The sequence below is a fragment of the Ambystoma mexicanum genome, chromosome 7q, assembly GCF_040938575.1.
Source record: "Ambystoma mexicanum isolate Mex_15411 chromosome 7q, UKY_AmexF1_1, whole genome shotgun sequence".
In the NCBI taxonomy this organism is placed as follows: domain Eukaryota; kingdom Metazoa; phylum Chordata; class Amphibia; order Caudata; family Ambystomatidae; genus Ambystoma; species Ambystoma mexicanum.
In genome coordinates, this window is record NC_090941.1 from 913853470 (window position 1) to 913872091 (window position 18622).

Genomic DNA, 18622 nt, shown 5'->3' on the forward strand with positions numbered 1-18622 from the left:
TACTACTTGCCAGTAAGGTACTTCTTCTACCTCGTCTTCTGATTCAGTAGTCACAAGTTGCAATATCTTCACCCTCTCATCCACGTTTACCACATTTGCCATAGATCTATTCTGTGCTATTGACTCAGCCTCCTCTTCCTGCTCTAATAATCATTTTTCATATGCTTCTCTAGCTTCATCCCATTTCTCGTGTGGTTTCGCATATATGTAGCCCTCCAAGAAGGTTAATTAGGCTGCAATACCTGTATGAGTATCAGAGGAGTGTGGAAACCCCTCTACTGAGAACGAACATGGGTCAAATAGCCTGTTCTATGGAATTTCTTACACTCGAGAGGGTCTACAACCACGTTTTAGCTCACTACACCCTTCACAGAGGAGAAATATCAATTTGCATATCACTTTGTCCCACCCACAAGGGCAGTCCAGCACCGAAATGCTAGGCAAATGAATAAGAGTACCATCAGCTACCGCAGACCGGTGTTTCGGCCTAGTCTGGCCTCATCCGTAAGGTGAAGCTGAGCCTCTCTAAGACATAGTGAGCAATCGGTCCACGTCTGAATTACCCTGGGTTACGTAGGGTGAAACACCAATTATTACAAAGTTACAGAGGAGTGTGGGAGCCCTTCTACTGAGAACGAACATGGGTCAAATACCCTAGTCTCATTTCTTCCACTCAGGAGGGTATGTTCTTGTGTTTTGAAATCCTCTCTGATGATTTCATACAGCTTAACAATTGATGTTAATGCAAAATTTAGAGTATGCATCGCCGAATTTGAGTCCACCGGCACTTCTGTCTGTGATGTGTTTAACTAATTTCTAATATTCAGACGTGGTGTCGGCTGGTATAAGAATGCTGATGGTTTGTAAAGCTTCAAACTTTGATGTGTAAAGTGAGAGGGATTGTGACAAACGTTGAACACACAGTTCTTTAATCAGATTTCTCCCCCTCAAGGACGTTTTAGCACTCCATCGCTGGGGATAACCTGTTGAGTTATCATGCAGTTCACTCACCCAGAGCTTCTAATCACTTTGCCGATTTACTGCTTCAGCCATAGCATTCAGTCTTGGTGAATTACTCCCCACCAGATTTGTCTCCTGCTGCCTCACTGAACACATTCAGTAACAGCAGCACTAACTTTGCTTTTTTCCATATCTGCACCTCGAGGCGTTACCAACGACTTCATTTGAGACTCTAAGAATGAGCCTCTTGTTGGGATTTCTTGTGCTATACAGCTTCTCGAAGCATAGGCGTTTACGCTTTCAGTTAGGTAGCACTAAAAGGCATGCAGTAAAAGCCACTCCCTTATCTCGGGCCATTCACTCAGCCTTCATGTTACGGAGTTCACCACCAGCACGCCCTCACACTAACTGTACACGCACCCCGACTCACCCAATATGTACACACAGCTCACACCGTACTTGCCCCACTGTCACGGTGCGTTTACCCTCCTGAAGTGGTGCCACAGCCATTAAAGGGCTAGACAGCAACACAGTCCAGGATATGATCAGCAGCTGCTTCAAAACCGCACACCTTCCACAGGTCAGCACCTCACGCTCTATCTCTTTCACTGCTCTTGTTCTCACTCAAAAGCCTGGTCTGAGAAGAGGGGAAGCTCGAGGACTGAACCTCACAGCGTCTCACTACACCCACAACTGATTGTCAAGCAACAATGATGCGCAACTTATTATATTGTTACTCCCAATAGTGCCTCAAGAATGAAAAATTAGATCCCTTTTTGTTATTGAAGAACAAAACAAACAAGGAAACAAAGCACATAGCACAGTGTGTAGAACGTTAAGCCAATGCTAGTGCGAAAGCACGCTTCAACCATTGCTACTTCCAATCATTGCTACTTAAACTTCCCAGCTTCGGCCGTCCAATCAGGGGGACAATACAAACCCCAACACAAACACGCAGGCCGCTCAGCCGCCCTCTTGGCTACTGACATCTGCCTTCTCACAAGCCCCCCCCCTCCATTTATATTATCCCATTATCCCACTCTGGTAGGAAAATGTAGTTACACAGGTTAGTGTAGCTTGGTCCACCTCTTATTTTAGGAGTACCTAGTGCATATCTATTATAGAATCGTGTGTGTATGGGTGATCTTTTCAGTAGGTTATCAGAACATACTCTTTTGTTCAGCTTTTCCTCCAAAATGGAGGCTTCCTTTAGGTAGGTAGTCCTTTTTGTGTGTGCAATTTATTTTAAACCTTAAAATAATTTCAAATGGGAAATTTGACCTGAATCGCTTTCAGATGAAAACTAGAGTAATGCAAAGTGATATGTTTTTATTTTAGCATCCTGTTATAACCTATGCCCAAACTGTGATGTAAAGAACCAGAATGGCTATTAGTGTGTTGTAATAGTTTTGAGATTAGGTTGTTTGTGTTAGGATGTGAAAGAAATATAAAATATGCAGCCTCTTTTGCAAGAACAAGTTTATTTCAGATCATTAAATCCATAAAGCCATCACACTTATCATATTTCATAAAACACAGAAATCATATAAACAAATACTCCAAAATCAGTCTTTAACACAGCCTGGAAAAATCACATCTGCATCAACTGTTAACTGTCACATTTCATCTACAAAGACCACAGACTTCATATCTAGACATCTGCTTAAAATACATGAAAATCATTGGCTAAAGAAAAAACATGGGCAAAATTGTATCTGCGTCAAATAACATCTCTCTCAATTGCATCAAATAACGTCTCCCTCAATAATACTTGTCTGGTCAGGCAACCCTGTTTCCACCTTACTTTACATCAGAACATGTCACTTTATTTACAACAACCCAACATCACCCTCCACAACAGATGGAAACAAAGCTTGCCTCCGCCATGCTATCTTTAAAAAATTAGCAAGGCCAAAATAGAATGCATACCTTGTAGTGAGAAGCAAAAAGAAAGGGGCCACATGACGAGACCTAATCTCACTCACTTGTAAAATCGGTAGTACAAATTTAGCCCAAAGGTCATTAAACAGTGGGCAGAACGGAATAAGACGTAATATGGTTTCCTGCCTGCCACACATACAGATACAGTTTGAGTTCCCCCCCTCCATTGGAAGACCAGAGCTGAGTGACTGCCCCCACAGGTAATAGATTAAATCTCGTTATTATATTTACCATTTACAAGATATTGTCTATAATATGTCTTCCAGGAGCTTATATTCACTAAAAATAATGTATTCACATCCTATCTTTATTAGGGGTATTTTATTGAGCGCAGACTGTGAGGAACTCATGGTGGCAACAAGTAAGAGAAACACAAGTGATTACAGTTCAAGGATGTTTATTGAAAATTTAAATCTGTATGCATGTTGGAAAAACGCCTATTCTAAACCTAAATCTAAGATGGGAGCAAGCGTCGACCATCAAATGCAAAATAGGGCTGTCGTAGTGGCGTTGTCAAATAAAAGGGCCTATACTAAGAAACCTATTGCCAAACCTTACATTCGAAGGGATTGTGTCCTCCGACGTATTCCTTATCTTGATAGATCATCTCCAGCTTGCTGGCCTCGGAATTCTTTTTTTCAGTAGAGGGCGCTGCGCGTCGACGTCCCTCGACAGCCCCCGTATCGGCGCCAACATCATCATGCGTATACATAGACTCGCGCAGCGTCCGTTGCTCAGTTCCGTTTTTCCGCGCTTCGTGGGCCTCGGAATCGCATTGCTCAGTTCGTTAGTCAGATATATTCTTCATTATTCCTCGAATACCAACTCTTACTCGATGGCTTCCTCATCCGAACCGACGACTCCACGGTCCGGCTTCAAAAAATGTCGAGACTGTGGAAAGAAAATGTCGTTGACAGATCCTCACAGGATCTGTTTGTGGTGTCTGGGATCGGAGCACCAAGGTTCGGAGTGCGAGGACTGCATGTCCATGACGGCGAAAGCCTTGAAGGAGCGTAAGGGGAAGCTTGAGAGAGGTAAGACAGTTAAAACTCCTTCGAAAGTTCCTCGGTAGAGTCGAGACATTTGTCTCCTCGCCAACACAGGAAACATTCTCGTTCTAGGTCTCGAAGCAGTTCCCACCACTTTTCGAGATCCAAGCATTCAAGTAAGAGACATTGAAGATCCCCTTCCTCGTCGTTGTCGTCTTCTGTTTCTCCGGAAAGAGTCACCTGCCCCACAAAACATAGCTCTCAGGCTGAGTGGGAGGAATTCAGTAAAAGGATGCTTAGCGTCTTCGAGAAAGCGGCCTCGATCCCCTCGAAGACAGCTGAGGGTGATACCCTGGGAGAAAGACCCGAAAAATCGAAACGCCGCGAGTCGTTGCACCCGGCGAAAGAAACTACTCGAGAGCGTCACGAACCCTCGAGCAAAGGCACTGTGCCATCGACGCCATCGTCGAAAGTCCCTTTGACGCATAAATCTGCGTCATCGACACCATTATCGAAGGGCTCATAGGCGCATAGGTCGATCGAATCGACGCCGTCTTCGACGCCGAAAAAGAACAAACCCACGGCCGTCACTACCTCACAGCCAGTGGTCATACCCAGGGCATCTAACACTACTTTGAGAATGTCATCGACTACCTCGAGTAGGATTCCGATCCTCTCGAGTTCTTTGAGGCCTCTTCCAATCTTCTCGACGACTTTTTCTGTGTTTTTGAAGCCTTTAACGTCCGCGTCGACGTTTTCTCAACCAATTATGACAAATTTAGCCCCTTCTGCTCTGGAAATGGGGATTTAAGCCATTTCCAAGGTCTGATCATTTCAGACCTTTGTCTTCAATTTATGAGGAAGGGGAGGATTCGGATCAAGAAAGACCCTTTGGGTTGCAGAGATCTGCAACACCTGAACCAGAGGAATTTACCTCTGAGGAAAATAGATTAAAGGATCTTCGAGAATCCTTACATGAGGCAAGTGGGTTAGATACTTCCCCAGAAATAGAATTTGCCAAACCAGACCCAAGAGAACATGCCGAGACCCCTTACAGAATTTTAATGGCAAGAATTATAGAATTCATGGCTTGGTCTACACCTTCACCTGCATTCCAACAGGATGACCCTACAGACATTTTAGTTAAAGGCCCACAGTAGGATCCTGTGGTTCCATTTCACGCTGCATTACAAAGAAAAATATTGGCTAACTGGGAAACTCCTGAGGTTATCCCGGCGGTTACCAAGAAGTTATCAGCCAAATATGGAGTATCTGCTACTGACCCTGAATTTTTGTCTAAACATCCAACTCCAGAGAGTCTGGTTGCTCAAGCAGCTACTGCATCAGGCAGTAGATCGGCATACCCTACTGTTCCACAGGACAGGGATGACAAAAGATACGACTCTATGGTTAAAGTCTTTTCTGCATGTAGCATGGAGTTGAAATCTATTAACGCTACTTGTACGCTCGCAAGGTTCAGCCATACACTTTGGCAGTGTGCTTCATCAGCGGCTGACTGCCTCCCAGAGGGAGAAGAAAGGGAAGCGTTTCTAAACATCATTAAGGATGGTAAAGACAATGTGCGAATCCCTTCAAACTGGCATTGATTCTGCTGACAGCATCAGTAGGGCCATCGCGGCAAGTGCTACAACCCGATTTGCGTGGTTGCGAAAGCCTGAGTTTGCTTCAGATGTACAAGCCAGACTTTTAAATATGCCCTTTGACGGCTCTTCTTTGTTTGGTAAGAAGGCGGATGACAGCCTAGAAAAGTTAGACATCCAAAGCAGCAGCAAAATCCCTGGGAGCTGCAATCCGTCAAACGCCATATCGCCCCTCAGGAACCTCTTGGAGAGGTAAGACCTTTCGCTTTTATTCCGCATTCGGAAAATGCAGAGGACAGTCGGTTCAAAGAGGTCAAAAAAAGATTCACCTGAGGTGGACGGGGTAAAAATACAAAACCCGCAGCAGCAGGTGCCTCTTTACCCTTGGCACCTGCATCAGCCGCCTCTAAATCACTCTGAGGACTCTCCTCACAAGACACCAGTAGAGGGGGCAGGCTAACTCAACATCTGACGGAATGGTAGGCTATTACGTCAGATGCTTGGGCATTGGAGACAGTTGCCCAAGGTTACTGGCTGCCTTTTTCTACGCATTCCTCAGAGTCATCCACCGGGGAACAGCTCTCGGAAAGTTCCAGATCCGCTCCTCTTGCAGACAATTGTAGACCTGCTGGAGAAAGGTGCCATAGAACCGGTACCTGTAGCGGAGAGGAACAAGGGCTGGTACTTCCCCCTACTTCCTAATACCGAAGGACGACGGAGGACCGAGACCTATCTTGGACTTACGAGAATTGAACAAGTTCCTCAGGAAGGACAAGTTCAAGATGGTAACTCTCTCTCAGATCCTTCAGGCCCTCCAGCTCCAGGACTGGCTGGTATCTCTGGACCTTCAGGATGCTTATTTCCATGTGCCAATCCATCTCAAACACAGGAAATACCTGAGGTTCGCAATTGACGACTCTCATTATCAATTTCGAGTTTTGCCATTTGGGCTGGCCTCCGCCCCGAGGGTCTTCACCAAGCTAATGTCGGTAGTGGCTGCAAGTCTAAGAAGGGAAGGGATTCACGTCTATCCCTACCTGGACGATTGGCTGATCAGAGCTGTATCTCCGGAACAAGCTCCGATCCAGCTAGATTATGTCTGCCACTTCCTTCACAAACTGGGCTTCTCCCTCAATTTAAAGAAGTCACAGATGATACCATCACAGAGACTCCAGTTCATTGGAGCGGTCCTGGACACTTCCCTGGGAAAAGCCTCGCCACCAGAGGTGAGGGCTCAAGATATTCTGCAGATGGTCACCAAGTTTCAAAATGCCCAACGTCTCCCAGCCTTCGACTTTTTGAGGTTGCTAGGCCTCATGGCATCCTGCATCTTCCTTGTGCCAGAGGCTCGCCTGAGAACGAGATCTCTTCAGTGGGCACTAAGAACTCAGTGGTCGCAATTCTCAGGGAGAATGACAGATCTCCTTCAGGTTCCGGACAAGGTGGCTCGAGACCTTCAGTGGTGGGCCTGTCAGGAGAACATTTTGAAAGGAGAACTGTTTTGGCAACCATGGCCGGAGATAACAGTCACAGATGCTTCACTCAAGGGGTGGGGAGCACATGCCAACGACTTCACCATCAGCGGTCATTGGTCCCCATCAGAGTCCAGACTACATATCAACCTTTTAGAGCTGAGAGCAATCAGACTAGCGCTGAAGGCTTTTCTGCCATCTGTACAGGGGAAAAATGTCCTGATAATGACGGACAACACAGTGGCCATGCACTACCTCAACAAAAGAGGAGGCGTAGGATCACTGCCTCTGTGCAGAGAGGCGATGCAGCAATGGTTCTGGGCAATCCAAGAAGGAATCTCTCTATCGGCAGTTCACTTAGCCGGAGAGAAAAACCACAGAGGACGCTCTGAGCAGGCAGAGTACAGTCTCCCACGAGTGGGAACTAGCTCAGGAAGTTCTTCAACAGATCTTCACCCTTTTGGGAACCCCTCAAGTGGATCTGTTCGCCACCAGCATCAACAGGAAGTGCGATCAGTTTTATTCAAGGGAATTTCCCCCCGAGAGGAGCTCTAGGGGAAGCGTTCGTAGTGGACTGGGAGTTTCCATTTCTGTACGCGTTTCCTCCAGTCCCTGTCATTCCTCAAATGATCAGGAGGTTGAAGAGGTTCTGGAAAGCCATGATCCTAATTGCCCCGGACTGGGCCAGGAGAACGTGGTACCCGGACCTTCTGGACATGTCCATCTGCCCTCCAATTCGTCTTCCACTCAAGGAGAATCTTCTCTCGCAGAAGGGAGGTCAGGTTCTCCATCCAGACATCAGAATCATCAACCTTCATGCTTGGTATCTGAAAGGTTGCGATACAAGGATTGGGACCTCCCAGATGACATCATGGAGGTGTTGCTTTCGGCAAGAAGGCCAGCAACAAAGTCTTTATACCGCTGCCGTTGGAACAAATTTTGTATCTGGTGTAGAGAAAAGAATATCGACCCCTTTTCATGTGGTACACCAATGGTGTTATCTTTTCTATTCTATTTGGCAAATTCGGGCCTTCAGGTTGGCACTATCAAGGGCTATCTCGCCGCGCTATCTATCTTCAAGCGCACTGCAGAGGAACCATCGTATTTCAAGTTACCCTTAGTAATACAATTTCTGAAGGGATTAACCAATGTCTATCCTCCAAGACCATTCCAAGTTCCTTTATGGGACTTAAATTTAGTCTTAAATTTCCTGATGGGTACTCCTTTTGAACCACTCCACTCTTGTTCGCTAAGGTTTCTCACCCTTAAAACTGTCTTATTAGTGGCATTGACATCTGCTAGGAGGGTGAGCGAATTACAAGCTCTATCTTGTAAAACCCTTCATACAATTTTTCATAAAGACAAAGTTGTCCTACAAGTGAAGCCTTCTTTCCTCCCAAAGGTGGTTTCTGAATTCCACATCATTCAGAAGATTACTTTACCTTCATTCTATCCCCATCCGGGGAAAGAGGAAGAAAGGCTACATAGGCTGGACCCAAGGCGGGCTTTGAGCTTTTACATCAGCAGACTTGCTAGGATTAGGCAAGCAGACCAACTGTTCGTAGGTTGCTCAGGGCACAAATTGGGATTACCGATAACAAAACAGACCATTTCCAGATGGATTATTTTGGCCATTCTGGAATGTTACAAACTGGCAGGGAAATTGCTTCCTCAAAATCTTAGGGCTCATTCAACCAGGGGTATCGCAGCCTCTTCGGCCCTCCAAAGAGGGGTACCGATTCGAGACATATGTGCGGCTGCCACATGGTCGTCTGCACATACCTTCACAAGATTTTACAACCTGGATTCCTCCTCTAGCCAAGAGACTAGATTTGGCAAAGCTGTGTTGCACTCTGTTCATTCTTGAAGGGAAACATGGCAATTGTACTCCCACCTCCAATTACACACCACTGCTATGGAAGTCTATCAAGATAAGGAATACGCCGGAGGACACAATCCCTTCGAAGAACAAGTTACTTCTTACCTGGTAACGTTCTTTCGATGGGATGTTCCTTCGACGTATTCCTTATCGCCCCTCCCATCCATCCCCTCAGTAAAACTTCCCTTGTGGTTACAGCTTACGCTCCTTCAAGGTCAATAACCAATTCATGTAAAGCAACTGTTAACATCAAAACGGAACTGAGCAACGGACGCTGCGCGAGTCTATACGCATGATGACGTCGGCGCCGATACAGAGGCTGTCGAGGGACATCGGCTTGAGGGCCGTCGACGCACAGCGCCCTCTACTGAAAAAATTATTTCAGAGGCCAGCAAGCTGGAGATGATCTATCAAGATAAGGAATACGTCGGAGGAACATCCCATCGAAAGAACGTTACCAGGTAAGAAGTAACTTGTTCATTAATACAAGAAAGGGCGTGGGATAGTTCTCAAGAAAATAAAGTGTTCTCAAATAATATGTCAGGATGCGGTAGCCTGGGCCTCCCTTCCCCACCGAGTAAGGTGGTATTTTGGAGGCAGTACAGTCTTGAGCTTCTCCAGCACAAGACGGCAGTTCTAATGGCAGCTTTCAGGACCGTCGATGGTCAAGTCTCGTTTCACTTGAAAGTCTCTTGCCTTCGAGGACTTGATATCTTCAACTATCAAAAGTTCCTTCAACAAAAAAGTTTGTTCCTAATGTGCGCTGGGTGATGGGTACACCCCTGAGTCCCCCTCTTCTGGGCGCAGACCCTTCTCTCTTTAGCAGAATTCACTTCCCTTATTTGTCTCAATGTCTTTTAAAACAGTTCATAGTGTAGATAGCTCTGTCAGGATTTTATGTCTGTCAACACTCCCCTCTTGGGATTCACTTCCCTGGCTTCCTCTCACTGTAGGATTCACTCCCCTTTCTTTCACTTAGTTTGTAGATCAAAATCTTTCGATTGTACAGGGATTTTGCTTGACCCTTTGTATGACCACTTTCACCTATTCGGCTGGCTCTCCTATGGCCTGCTGGCGGCATCTGTAGTTGCTCTCTAATAGGGATCGAACAGAGTCTCTTGAGTTAGCACCCACATGGTTCAGTTCTTTCACATTTCCTCGAACTTGGTTCAAAAGTTGACTGCGATTATCAATTAACACAGCCTGGTTCTTATCGGCATTCCTCTCGACTCATCAGCTGTGGTGAACCGCTTGGATTTCCTCTTCATTGGAGTCAAGGCCGGTACCACAGTTGCAGGAGCTTCCTAGCTCCTGCTTATCGGCGGGGGGTTGCCCTGTGTACCGTTGACATTTGCTGCAAGACACTTGTTCTATTATTCACGGTTTTAGGCTTCCTTCCTCAAAGCTTCTGAGGGTCTGGGACGAAAAGGGCAAGGTCACTTCTCTCCTCGCCACACTCGATTCCTGCCATCTTTCTCCTTTGTTTGAACTGCCGCGCCCGATCAACTGTCTTGTCGTGCTGTCTGCCGTGCTCGTACTGTGCGCTCTGGCTGTGGGGAAGTGAAAGGGCTGTCGGGTGTGGGTGATTCTGATCAATTGCCTGACTTTGCCTTACCTTTGTATTGTGACATGTCAGGTAAACGGCTCTGGTGTTAGTCTGTTGTCCTTTGTGTTGTGCGAAAGTGTAGGTGTTGGAAAGGGCGGGCAGAGGTAATGTCTTACATCAGAGGATGGGGGGAAAGGTGTCAAAGGAAAGTGTATACCGCGTCTCACCAATCTGTGTCCCACTTCCACTCCCCAAAGATGCCCAATCCAGGTGATCCTCCCTTACTGGTCCACCCCCAGGAACTGTATACAATGGCCGTGTCCTGGCCACCTGGATGACAGATCCCCGGTGAACAGATAGAGACACCTTCATGTTTCTCACAGGACCTAGCTTCGGGAAGCAATAGAGTACTTTACAAGTCATAGAGAGAAGTACATGGTGAGGGACGCAGCGATGCATAAGTGGCGGGCGTGGAAAATGGCAGGAAGAAATGTACAAGCAAATAGCTGAGAAACAAGGGGGAGCAGATCACCCAGTTTCAGGTTAGTGGGATAGGTGTGTGTCAGTCTGTGAGAAGGTTTCAATTTTAGGAAGCATAAACGAAGGGTCTGTCTTCTGGCCCTTTTCTTCATCAAGTCTGCTCCTGTCCCTCTGTCTGGTGGATCATAAGCCTCCGCCGATGCAGAGTTTGTCAGCGAGGTAGCTTGGGGACTGGAGAGCAACAGCCTTGTAGATGATGCAGCAGGATTTGAAGGTAATGCATGGTAGCCGGTGCAATTCGATGAAGGTTGCAGTGATTTGATTGAATTTGCAGAGTTCTTTGAGTCATGCTACCGTATGCAGGACATATCTCAGGGGTGCCAGTATGGTCGACGGAAGTCCTTCCAGAACAGCATTACCTCTATCCAGGTGTCCCCCTTGCTACGTGTTCTTGAAGGTGAGGTGTCTGTAGAACCCAAGTGACTTGGCGCTAGGCTGTGAACCCCTCTCGCTTCATAGTGGAGAGCAAGGTCTGGATGCTAGGGTGTTTGGTGTTGTCAGCATTAGGAATTTGGTCTTGAGGTGTAGAGGTTCAGATAAGCACTTCAAAGCTAAAACTGGATCAATGTTAGGTGAGGCAAGCTATGAGCATTTGGATGTCTTCAGTGGATATTTTGAGGAACAGCTTCGTGTTATCGGAGTATTGGTTGATATGGGTGTTGTGTAGTCAGGAGGATTCTGAGCGGTTCCATGTTAAGGTCGAAGATCAAGGGGAAGCTGATGGATCCTTCCAGGACTCCACATTTGATGGGTATAGTTGATCTGGCAGAAGCTATCTGGAAAATTGGTGGGAGTTAGCAAAGTAGGATTTGTACCGGCTAAAGATGGTCTCGCTGATCCCCAAGCGGCCATGTAGAATGTTGTTGAGTTTATGGTGGTATACTGTGTCGAAAGCTGCTAAGCCGAAGGACCAGAAGACAAGCATGGCCTTCATCAATCACCTTGATGGTAGCCGTTTCTGTGCTGCATTCTGAAGCCAGATTGGTTTGAATGAAGGAGGTTGTTGGCAGTGATGTGTTTTAGGTGTTTTGTGGCTACTGCTTTCTCAAAGAGCTTACCAAGGAAGGGTGATAAGGTGGTAGTTTCTAAGGTCCTCCTGTCCAGTGTTAATTTCTTGAAAAGCCGGAGGATTTGTCCTGTCTTGAGGCAGAGAGAAAGTTGCCTTGAGTGAGGGATCTGTCATATATTGCAGGTTGATTAATTTTTCTATTTAAAAAAAACAGTATTCCTACCGCTCTACGACAAATATGTACATTTCCTTAAAATTAAGGCCAACGCTGCTTCCACAGTGGTAACTTTTGAATCTGGCTATTGCCGGTAAAATGGCTCTGCGGGTTAAACGCTTGTGATCTGTGTTTGATCTGCAGGTTTAAATCCCGGAAAGGCCAACTGAGCCTTTATCCTTCAGAGGACGATACATGAGTACCAATTTCAATTGGGTTGTAAAAGTAATGTATGTAAATATGTCCTATGTTTTACATGAAATGGTTAGATTTCAAGGAAATTTCCAAACATTCCACTATAAATCGGTGGGTACCATAAAATGTCTGAGTAGTGGCTTGGATAGCTTCACCCTGCAGTATTTCCAGACTCGCCAGAATCACTGACGTCGTCAAAGCTAATATTTTCTAATACATTAAATACAGCCTGTGTATCCTGAGGTAAGATTTTGTGACCCGGACATTCGGATTTAAGGGTCACCATTATATTCAGAGGTTCATGAAGAGGCACGAAGGCAGAGTCAATCCTTATTGCATATAAGGCAGTGCATAGAAGGCAGGTGTATCTGGGTTCCTACAATTTAAGTCAAATTCTGGGTCACTAATGTATCTTGCTTCAGATCTGATTACCTAGTGAACATCATTATTGCATTATCATTATGGCAGTATTATATTCAGTATTCCTAATGACACTCACTCCCATCTTTATCAGCATTTGTATTTATATTTTGTTTATTTGTATAGTATAGTGATTTGTATATTATTAGGTTACATAGGGCAAAGGTAAGCATACTGACAAGAGCATAAATTAGACATGTACAAGAATGAAGAGCAGTGAAAGTATACAAAACATATCACAATATATATACAGGTTAAGTAAACTTACAGTTAATTTACATAGTATTTATAATCAGACGCGAATCCAAGAGTAGAAGCAGTGGAAACGATGTGGTGACTACCGGGTTGGTTAGGGCCTAGAGAAATTGGGGGGGAGGGGGTTCTTGGGATGACAGCCACGCTTTGTCCTTGCTCTTAAAGGCATGGAATGAAGGTTCTGCTCTAAGAAGGTTAGGCAATGAGTTCCACAGTTTTGAAGCGAGGACTGGGAAGCTCGCCCCACCTGATTGCTGAAGCTTGTATCTGGGTATGGAAAGACATTGGGCCTGGGCAGCTCCAAGGGGTCGGTTGGAGGTATGGTGGGTAAAACGGCAGGCCAGGTAGCTAGGCGCTTGGTTGGCAAGATATTTATGCGTCCGGGTCAAGCGTATTGCGTGAGACTCTGTGATTCTGAGAGCCAATGTAGGTTCTGTCTGGTGTCTGATATGTGCTGATTCCTAGAGAGATTTAGCGCAGCTCTGATGGCATTGTTCTGGGTGACCTGTAGCTTGTTAAGGTTGCGTTGATTGATTCCTAGATAGAGGGCATTACAATAGTCGATTTTCGACATAATCAAAGCTCTAGCAAGTGTGGTACAGTTAGCCGTGGTGAAGAATGGGCGGCAGGCTGTGATGAGTTGCAGGTGTAAGCGGATGCCAAAGTTAAGGTGTTTGTTTTTCTAGAGAGAAAGAGAGTGGAATCAAGATAGATGCCTAGAGTTTTAGTATCGTTGGATACTTCAATAGTATTACCATCGATGACGAATGATTTAAAGGTGGGATCTAGTCTGTCTGTGATGAGAGCCTAAGATGAGGAGCTCTGTCTTCATCATTGAGACCAAGTTTGTGTTGGGCATCCAGGCCTGGATGACCTGATAGATGACATTTACAGCTTTGATGTCGGCTGTATGGTCAGCAGTTCTGATAACCATTTGGTTGGTTGATTTTTAGTCGCTGAGGGGTGCTTGTTCCTCAGAGGTGATTGTTCCCTCTTACAATTAGATTATAGGACAGATTCTATACTGTAGAGGAAGGACAGAGTATCCTTTGCTTGAAGCGGCCCAAAACCGTCCTTAAACTGTGAAGAATGTATATACACTTGTTTAAAAAAATAGATGAGATTAAAATCTTTATTTAAGTTATTAAACGAAAACTAGGTTTATAAATCAAATCAAGTCACTACTGAAGGAATAAGTATTGCAAGGATTAACATTAAAATATTGTTTTAGTGCACACCTCTAGCACCTATACCAAACAAGTAAACATATTGCAGGTGGTTTGGCTTGTGATTAAAATAAAAAGTGCTACAAGATGGAGGGTGATGACAACCATATAAAGAGAAACCTGTGCAATTGAACAGATAATTTGGGCCATTATCATGTATTAGTTTGCTTTACATTGAGAACTATCCTAACATTTACATTAACTTCTTTCAGAAATGCTGACTAATTTTGAGATCAATAATTTCTTGGCAAAAATATTGTAGTCTGTGTAGCTATTTTTAATGCAATTATCATCCACATATATATTTGAGTTTTGTAATATCTTTTTGCAATGTCAACCTATTTCTTTCTTTTGCAGGTTCCGTATTTGCTTGCCTAGCAATAGCTCTGGGGTTTTATCGGCTTTGGAAATAGATACTATGGAAATCAAACATCGACAACATGTCTTTTTGTATTCAGTATATTTCTGAAAATTACCAAAGACTTTTTTAATGTGGAATCCCGAAGATAACCTTTCCATTTCCTGCTTAGAAAGTTACTTCATAGGTTGCATGAGTATATATTTATAAATGTATAATTATCCAGAACGGGGATGCAGTATTCCAATTACAAGATACTCTACAATATTGGATCCAGCATGGGACCACAATTCAAGTGGTGCCTCATCCTGAATTACATATGTGGTATGGACACTGTGCCCCATCTAACTCCACCTCTGCACTGCCCCATAGCTCCCTGTTTTGGGGTAGCTTGGCAGGACAGAAGTTAACTTTGTATATGATAGGAATGTTCATAAAGGTTACCTGAAAAAATATACTTGTTATTCTGCCACTTGTCTTCGAGATATGCCACTACCGCCCCACTAGCCCCCAGCAGTTTGTGTTCTTGATGGCTTGCGATGGAGAACAGAAACACTCCCAAGTGACGTTTTTTTAGTTTGTAGCTCTTATTCCTTATTCCCCATATTTCTGGATCCTCCCGTCTGAGTACAGATAGCAAAGGACCAAATGAATCAGACCTATTACACCACCACTGGGTGGGACAGTCAGCTGGTGAATGTGGGAAGCAAGATAATTTACCCCCACTGAATTTACATAAAGACAGTAAAGAAAATATGTAATTTTCAATGACTAAAGTTTCTGGGGTGGAAAATAACATTTGTGGCATCTTTCTATCTACAGTCTAAGTGCTTGTGCTGATAGAAGTAAAAAAGTTGTGCCTTATAACTGAGTTTGACAAATTCACAAGACACCATTGATTTGGAAACTAGAAAGTGCTATGTTTATTTTGTTTGCTGCAATGAAAGGTAACCATCTTCTATAGGTGAAGGTATCCATATTTTGATTTATTGAGCAAATAGTTGATGTGTACAATATTGTTAATTTTTAACAGAGAAGAGGAGGTATTTATTATACCGTGTTCTAAATTGAAAGTTCTAATGGGTGTTCAGGAGAAAGTTATCAACATCTGACCTGGAAAGAGGAGTATGCTTTGGTGCTCAATCTCTCGGTTACATTCCTGGTCAACTTTGAGCACCGACGCTCAAGAATGCCGAAACCACACCCCAATTTAAGCCACTGGCATTAAGTGTTTTAAGTCTGAATACAATTGTTCTTCGTCTAGCTCAAAGAACACCTAATGCAGCTGAAGGCAATTTGGAAATACTGCTAAAATCGTAGTAATTTGTCAGCTCATGTTTAATTGCACTGTTCATTGTTACTGTGTCTGTTCATCTGTTGATGAATATTTTTTATGCAGATATTAAATTTTAGTTTGAATTTAAAGGTCCTGAATCCTGCTTTCATGTTCTAATTTCTTATTTACATGTACCAAAACAGTCTTTGACAGTAAATAACACATGGCAGGCCAATCCAGTCTGCCCATGTTCTTCCTACTAATGAGACATCCATGTAATTAGTTTGCAGTTTTCCCCTTCCCTACATAGTGGTAGTATTCTTCAGTTTCTGTGCAAGGTTTTAATTATTTAGTGTTTCTGTCCAATATACCAGTATTGCTTCTGTGTGTTTTCTATTGTAGGATGGCCCTTTCTCCAATTATTAATCTTAGCATCTCTGCACTCATGCAAGCCTAAAATGTGTTTCTGCTTAATCAAATCCCTACAAGCTTACAATATGTGATGAAGTAGTTGGACCTCTATACTGCTTTGAATAAGTAATAGGTTATCTGTTAACATTAAAAGTCGTAGTACTCAGACTTTTGGTTAGTGGGGTTACGTGTTCATTCCATATCCTTTTCCTCATAGTTAGGGGGGGGTGTATGGGGGATGAGGAAGACATGTTCCACTCCTGCTTCCTGCTCTCTGATGTGATCCTGTTAATAGATATCCCCTGTGCACCCAGAAGCCGGATGAACATAGACTTCGGAGAAGATTTCTGGACAAAGGAGAAACTAATTGGAGCCCCGCCAATAAGAAAATTGGCTACAAAACATCTTCGCCCATCGATTCCAAAATGGCGGGCGGGATCAGCAGAGCAGGAAAAATGCTGGGCTGTTTGGTTCTCAGAAAATGTGAAGCTGCCCAAGTGATTGGCTGAGCCTTTATGATATTCAGACTTTGTCAGACAAGTACTGACCCGGATAAATCCTTTGAGACAGTGGAAGGTAACAGGTAGGACGTTCCGGAGGGGTGTGGAAGCAGATGCTCGTGGTGGGAGCAAACGGTAGACCGAAGGGCGTATCGTCATGGTCCTGTCACACAGAGCGAAAACAGAGTGGCAGACAAGATACTGGTCAGCGATTGGGATGAGAGGAGAGTCTGAGGGACCAATAGAAGAGGGGCTAACTCTGAGACTAATTGAATTCAGAACAAAGCAGGCTGGTGTGGAGCCCATGGATAGTGGAGGGTGCCCGCTCAGGGCATATGCGAAGTGCTTATAAGTAAGAGTGAGGGACACCAAAAATAAAGTGGAGAATTAGGCTGCCAAGTGGCACCCAGAAAATAGCTGAAAGTGGACGGTGATATACAGTGGAGAGGCGAGGGCTGAGTGAATACGAAAGGACAAACCAGATGGGACTCACCACAGCGATTACCTACATAAGGGGATAATTACACTTTGCAGAGCAGGGTACTCACCCGATCGGATGTGCCCTCCCCCACGGCAGGATACAAAGGAATGATATAAAGTAAACCTTTTCTTGCAAAAATAACTGAGGACCAAATCAACTGGTGGTAGAACCAGAAGCCATTGAGTCAACACGGATTACAGCTCGGTGGATGCACCATGCAAATAGGGTCCTGATGAGGACTTTGAGTAGTAGAATATATAGACTGGTCCTGACAGTACTGGAACAAACTATGTGAGAGATGGACTCTTTGTGCGACCTAGATTCATATAAGAATAGAATTCGGTTTAATACCCTAATGTCAGAGGGAGCAAGAAAGAAGGGCATTGCACTGTCTAGACAGACTAAAATGGAAGTGTTCACTAAAAAAGGAGAAACAAAACAATTGCCCAGTGCAAGAGGGAAGAGCAACTAACGGAGAATAAGCAGGCACCTTTGTCTCACTGCACAAACAACAAAATATTGGAGGCAATAGCCGCATTGAGGACCTCCATGGAGACCCGAACTGGCGAGATAGTGATATGGGCCTTCTTTGACAAGATCTGTGTAATCTAGCAGACGGAGTGAGGGACACCGAAAAGAAGGTGGGGGAGGTCTCCACCACCTCCAAGGAGCTGCAAGAGAAGGTCCAGGAGCTACAGGTGAAGATGAGATTGCTACAAGATAGGGAGAGGACATGGAGGGGAGAAGGAGCAATATTCAAATTTTGGGACTGCCAGAGGGAGAAGAATGTAGAGACCCCACCAGATATATTGAAATTCTGCTTCTCCAGGAGATTAGCCCAGGGACCCTGTCTCAGGGGTTCACAGTGGAAAGGGCCCACTGTGCATTGATGAGGAGTCCCCCCCCCCCCCCCCCCCCGGATCCCCGCCAGGACCTATTATAGCAAAGATTTAAAGTTTCAGAGATAAGAAAAAGATCCTGTCCTTCTCTAGGAATGGTGGGGAAATCAGTTGAGGATCAAGCAGATTGGCAATCTACCCAGGCTATACAATAAAAGTTCAATGAAAGAGGTCGATTAAGAGGTCAATTTGTCCCTACGAGAGAGAGACTTCGGAACCAGGGAATAAGACATATGCTTTTATATCCTGCAAAATTTAAAGTGCTAAATAATGGAAAGACTTTGTTCTTTGATTCCCCCGAAGATGTGCACGTATGGATGGACGCTAACGAGATGGTGCAGAAGTCGCAGAATGAAGACGATCATCAACGGGATGCCAGGTGAACAATTATGACAATGTATACAAAAAACACTGGGTGCACGGACTCCATATATGACATAATGGTTTGAG

The 18622-nt window shown here is 44.6% G+C and overlaps 1 protein-coding gene across 2 annotated transcripts in view; it reads left to right on the forward strand.

Moving 5' to 3' along the window:
- CCDC90B (coiled-coil domain containing 90B) overlaps positions 1–16030 on the forward strand; it is a 382474-nt gene extending 366444 nt beyond the window's left edge. For both annotated transcript variants that reach the window (XM_069639861.1, XM_069639862.1), the window contains one exon: positions 14605–16030. In XM_069639861.1, the coding sequence (XP_069495962.1) occupies positions 14605–14716 (112 nt within the window). In that variant the 3' untranslated portion in view covers positions 14717–16030. The remainder of the gene's footprint in view (positions 1–14604) is intronic.
- Positions 16031–18622: the final 2592 nt, after the last annotated feature.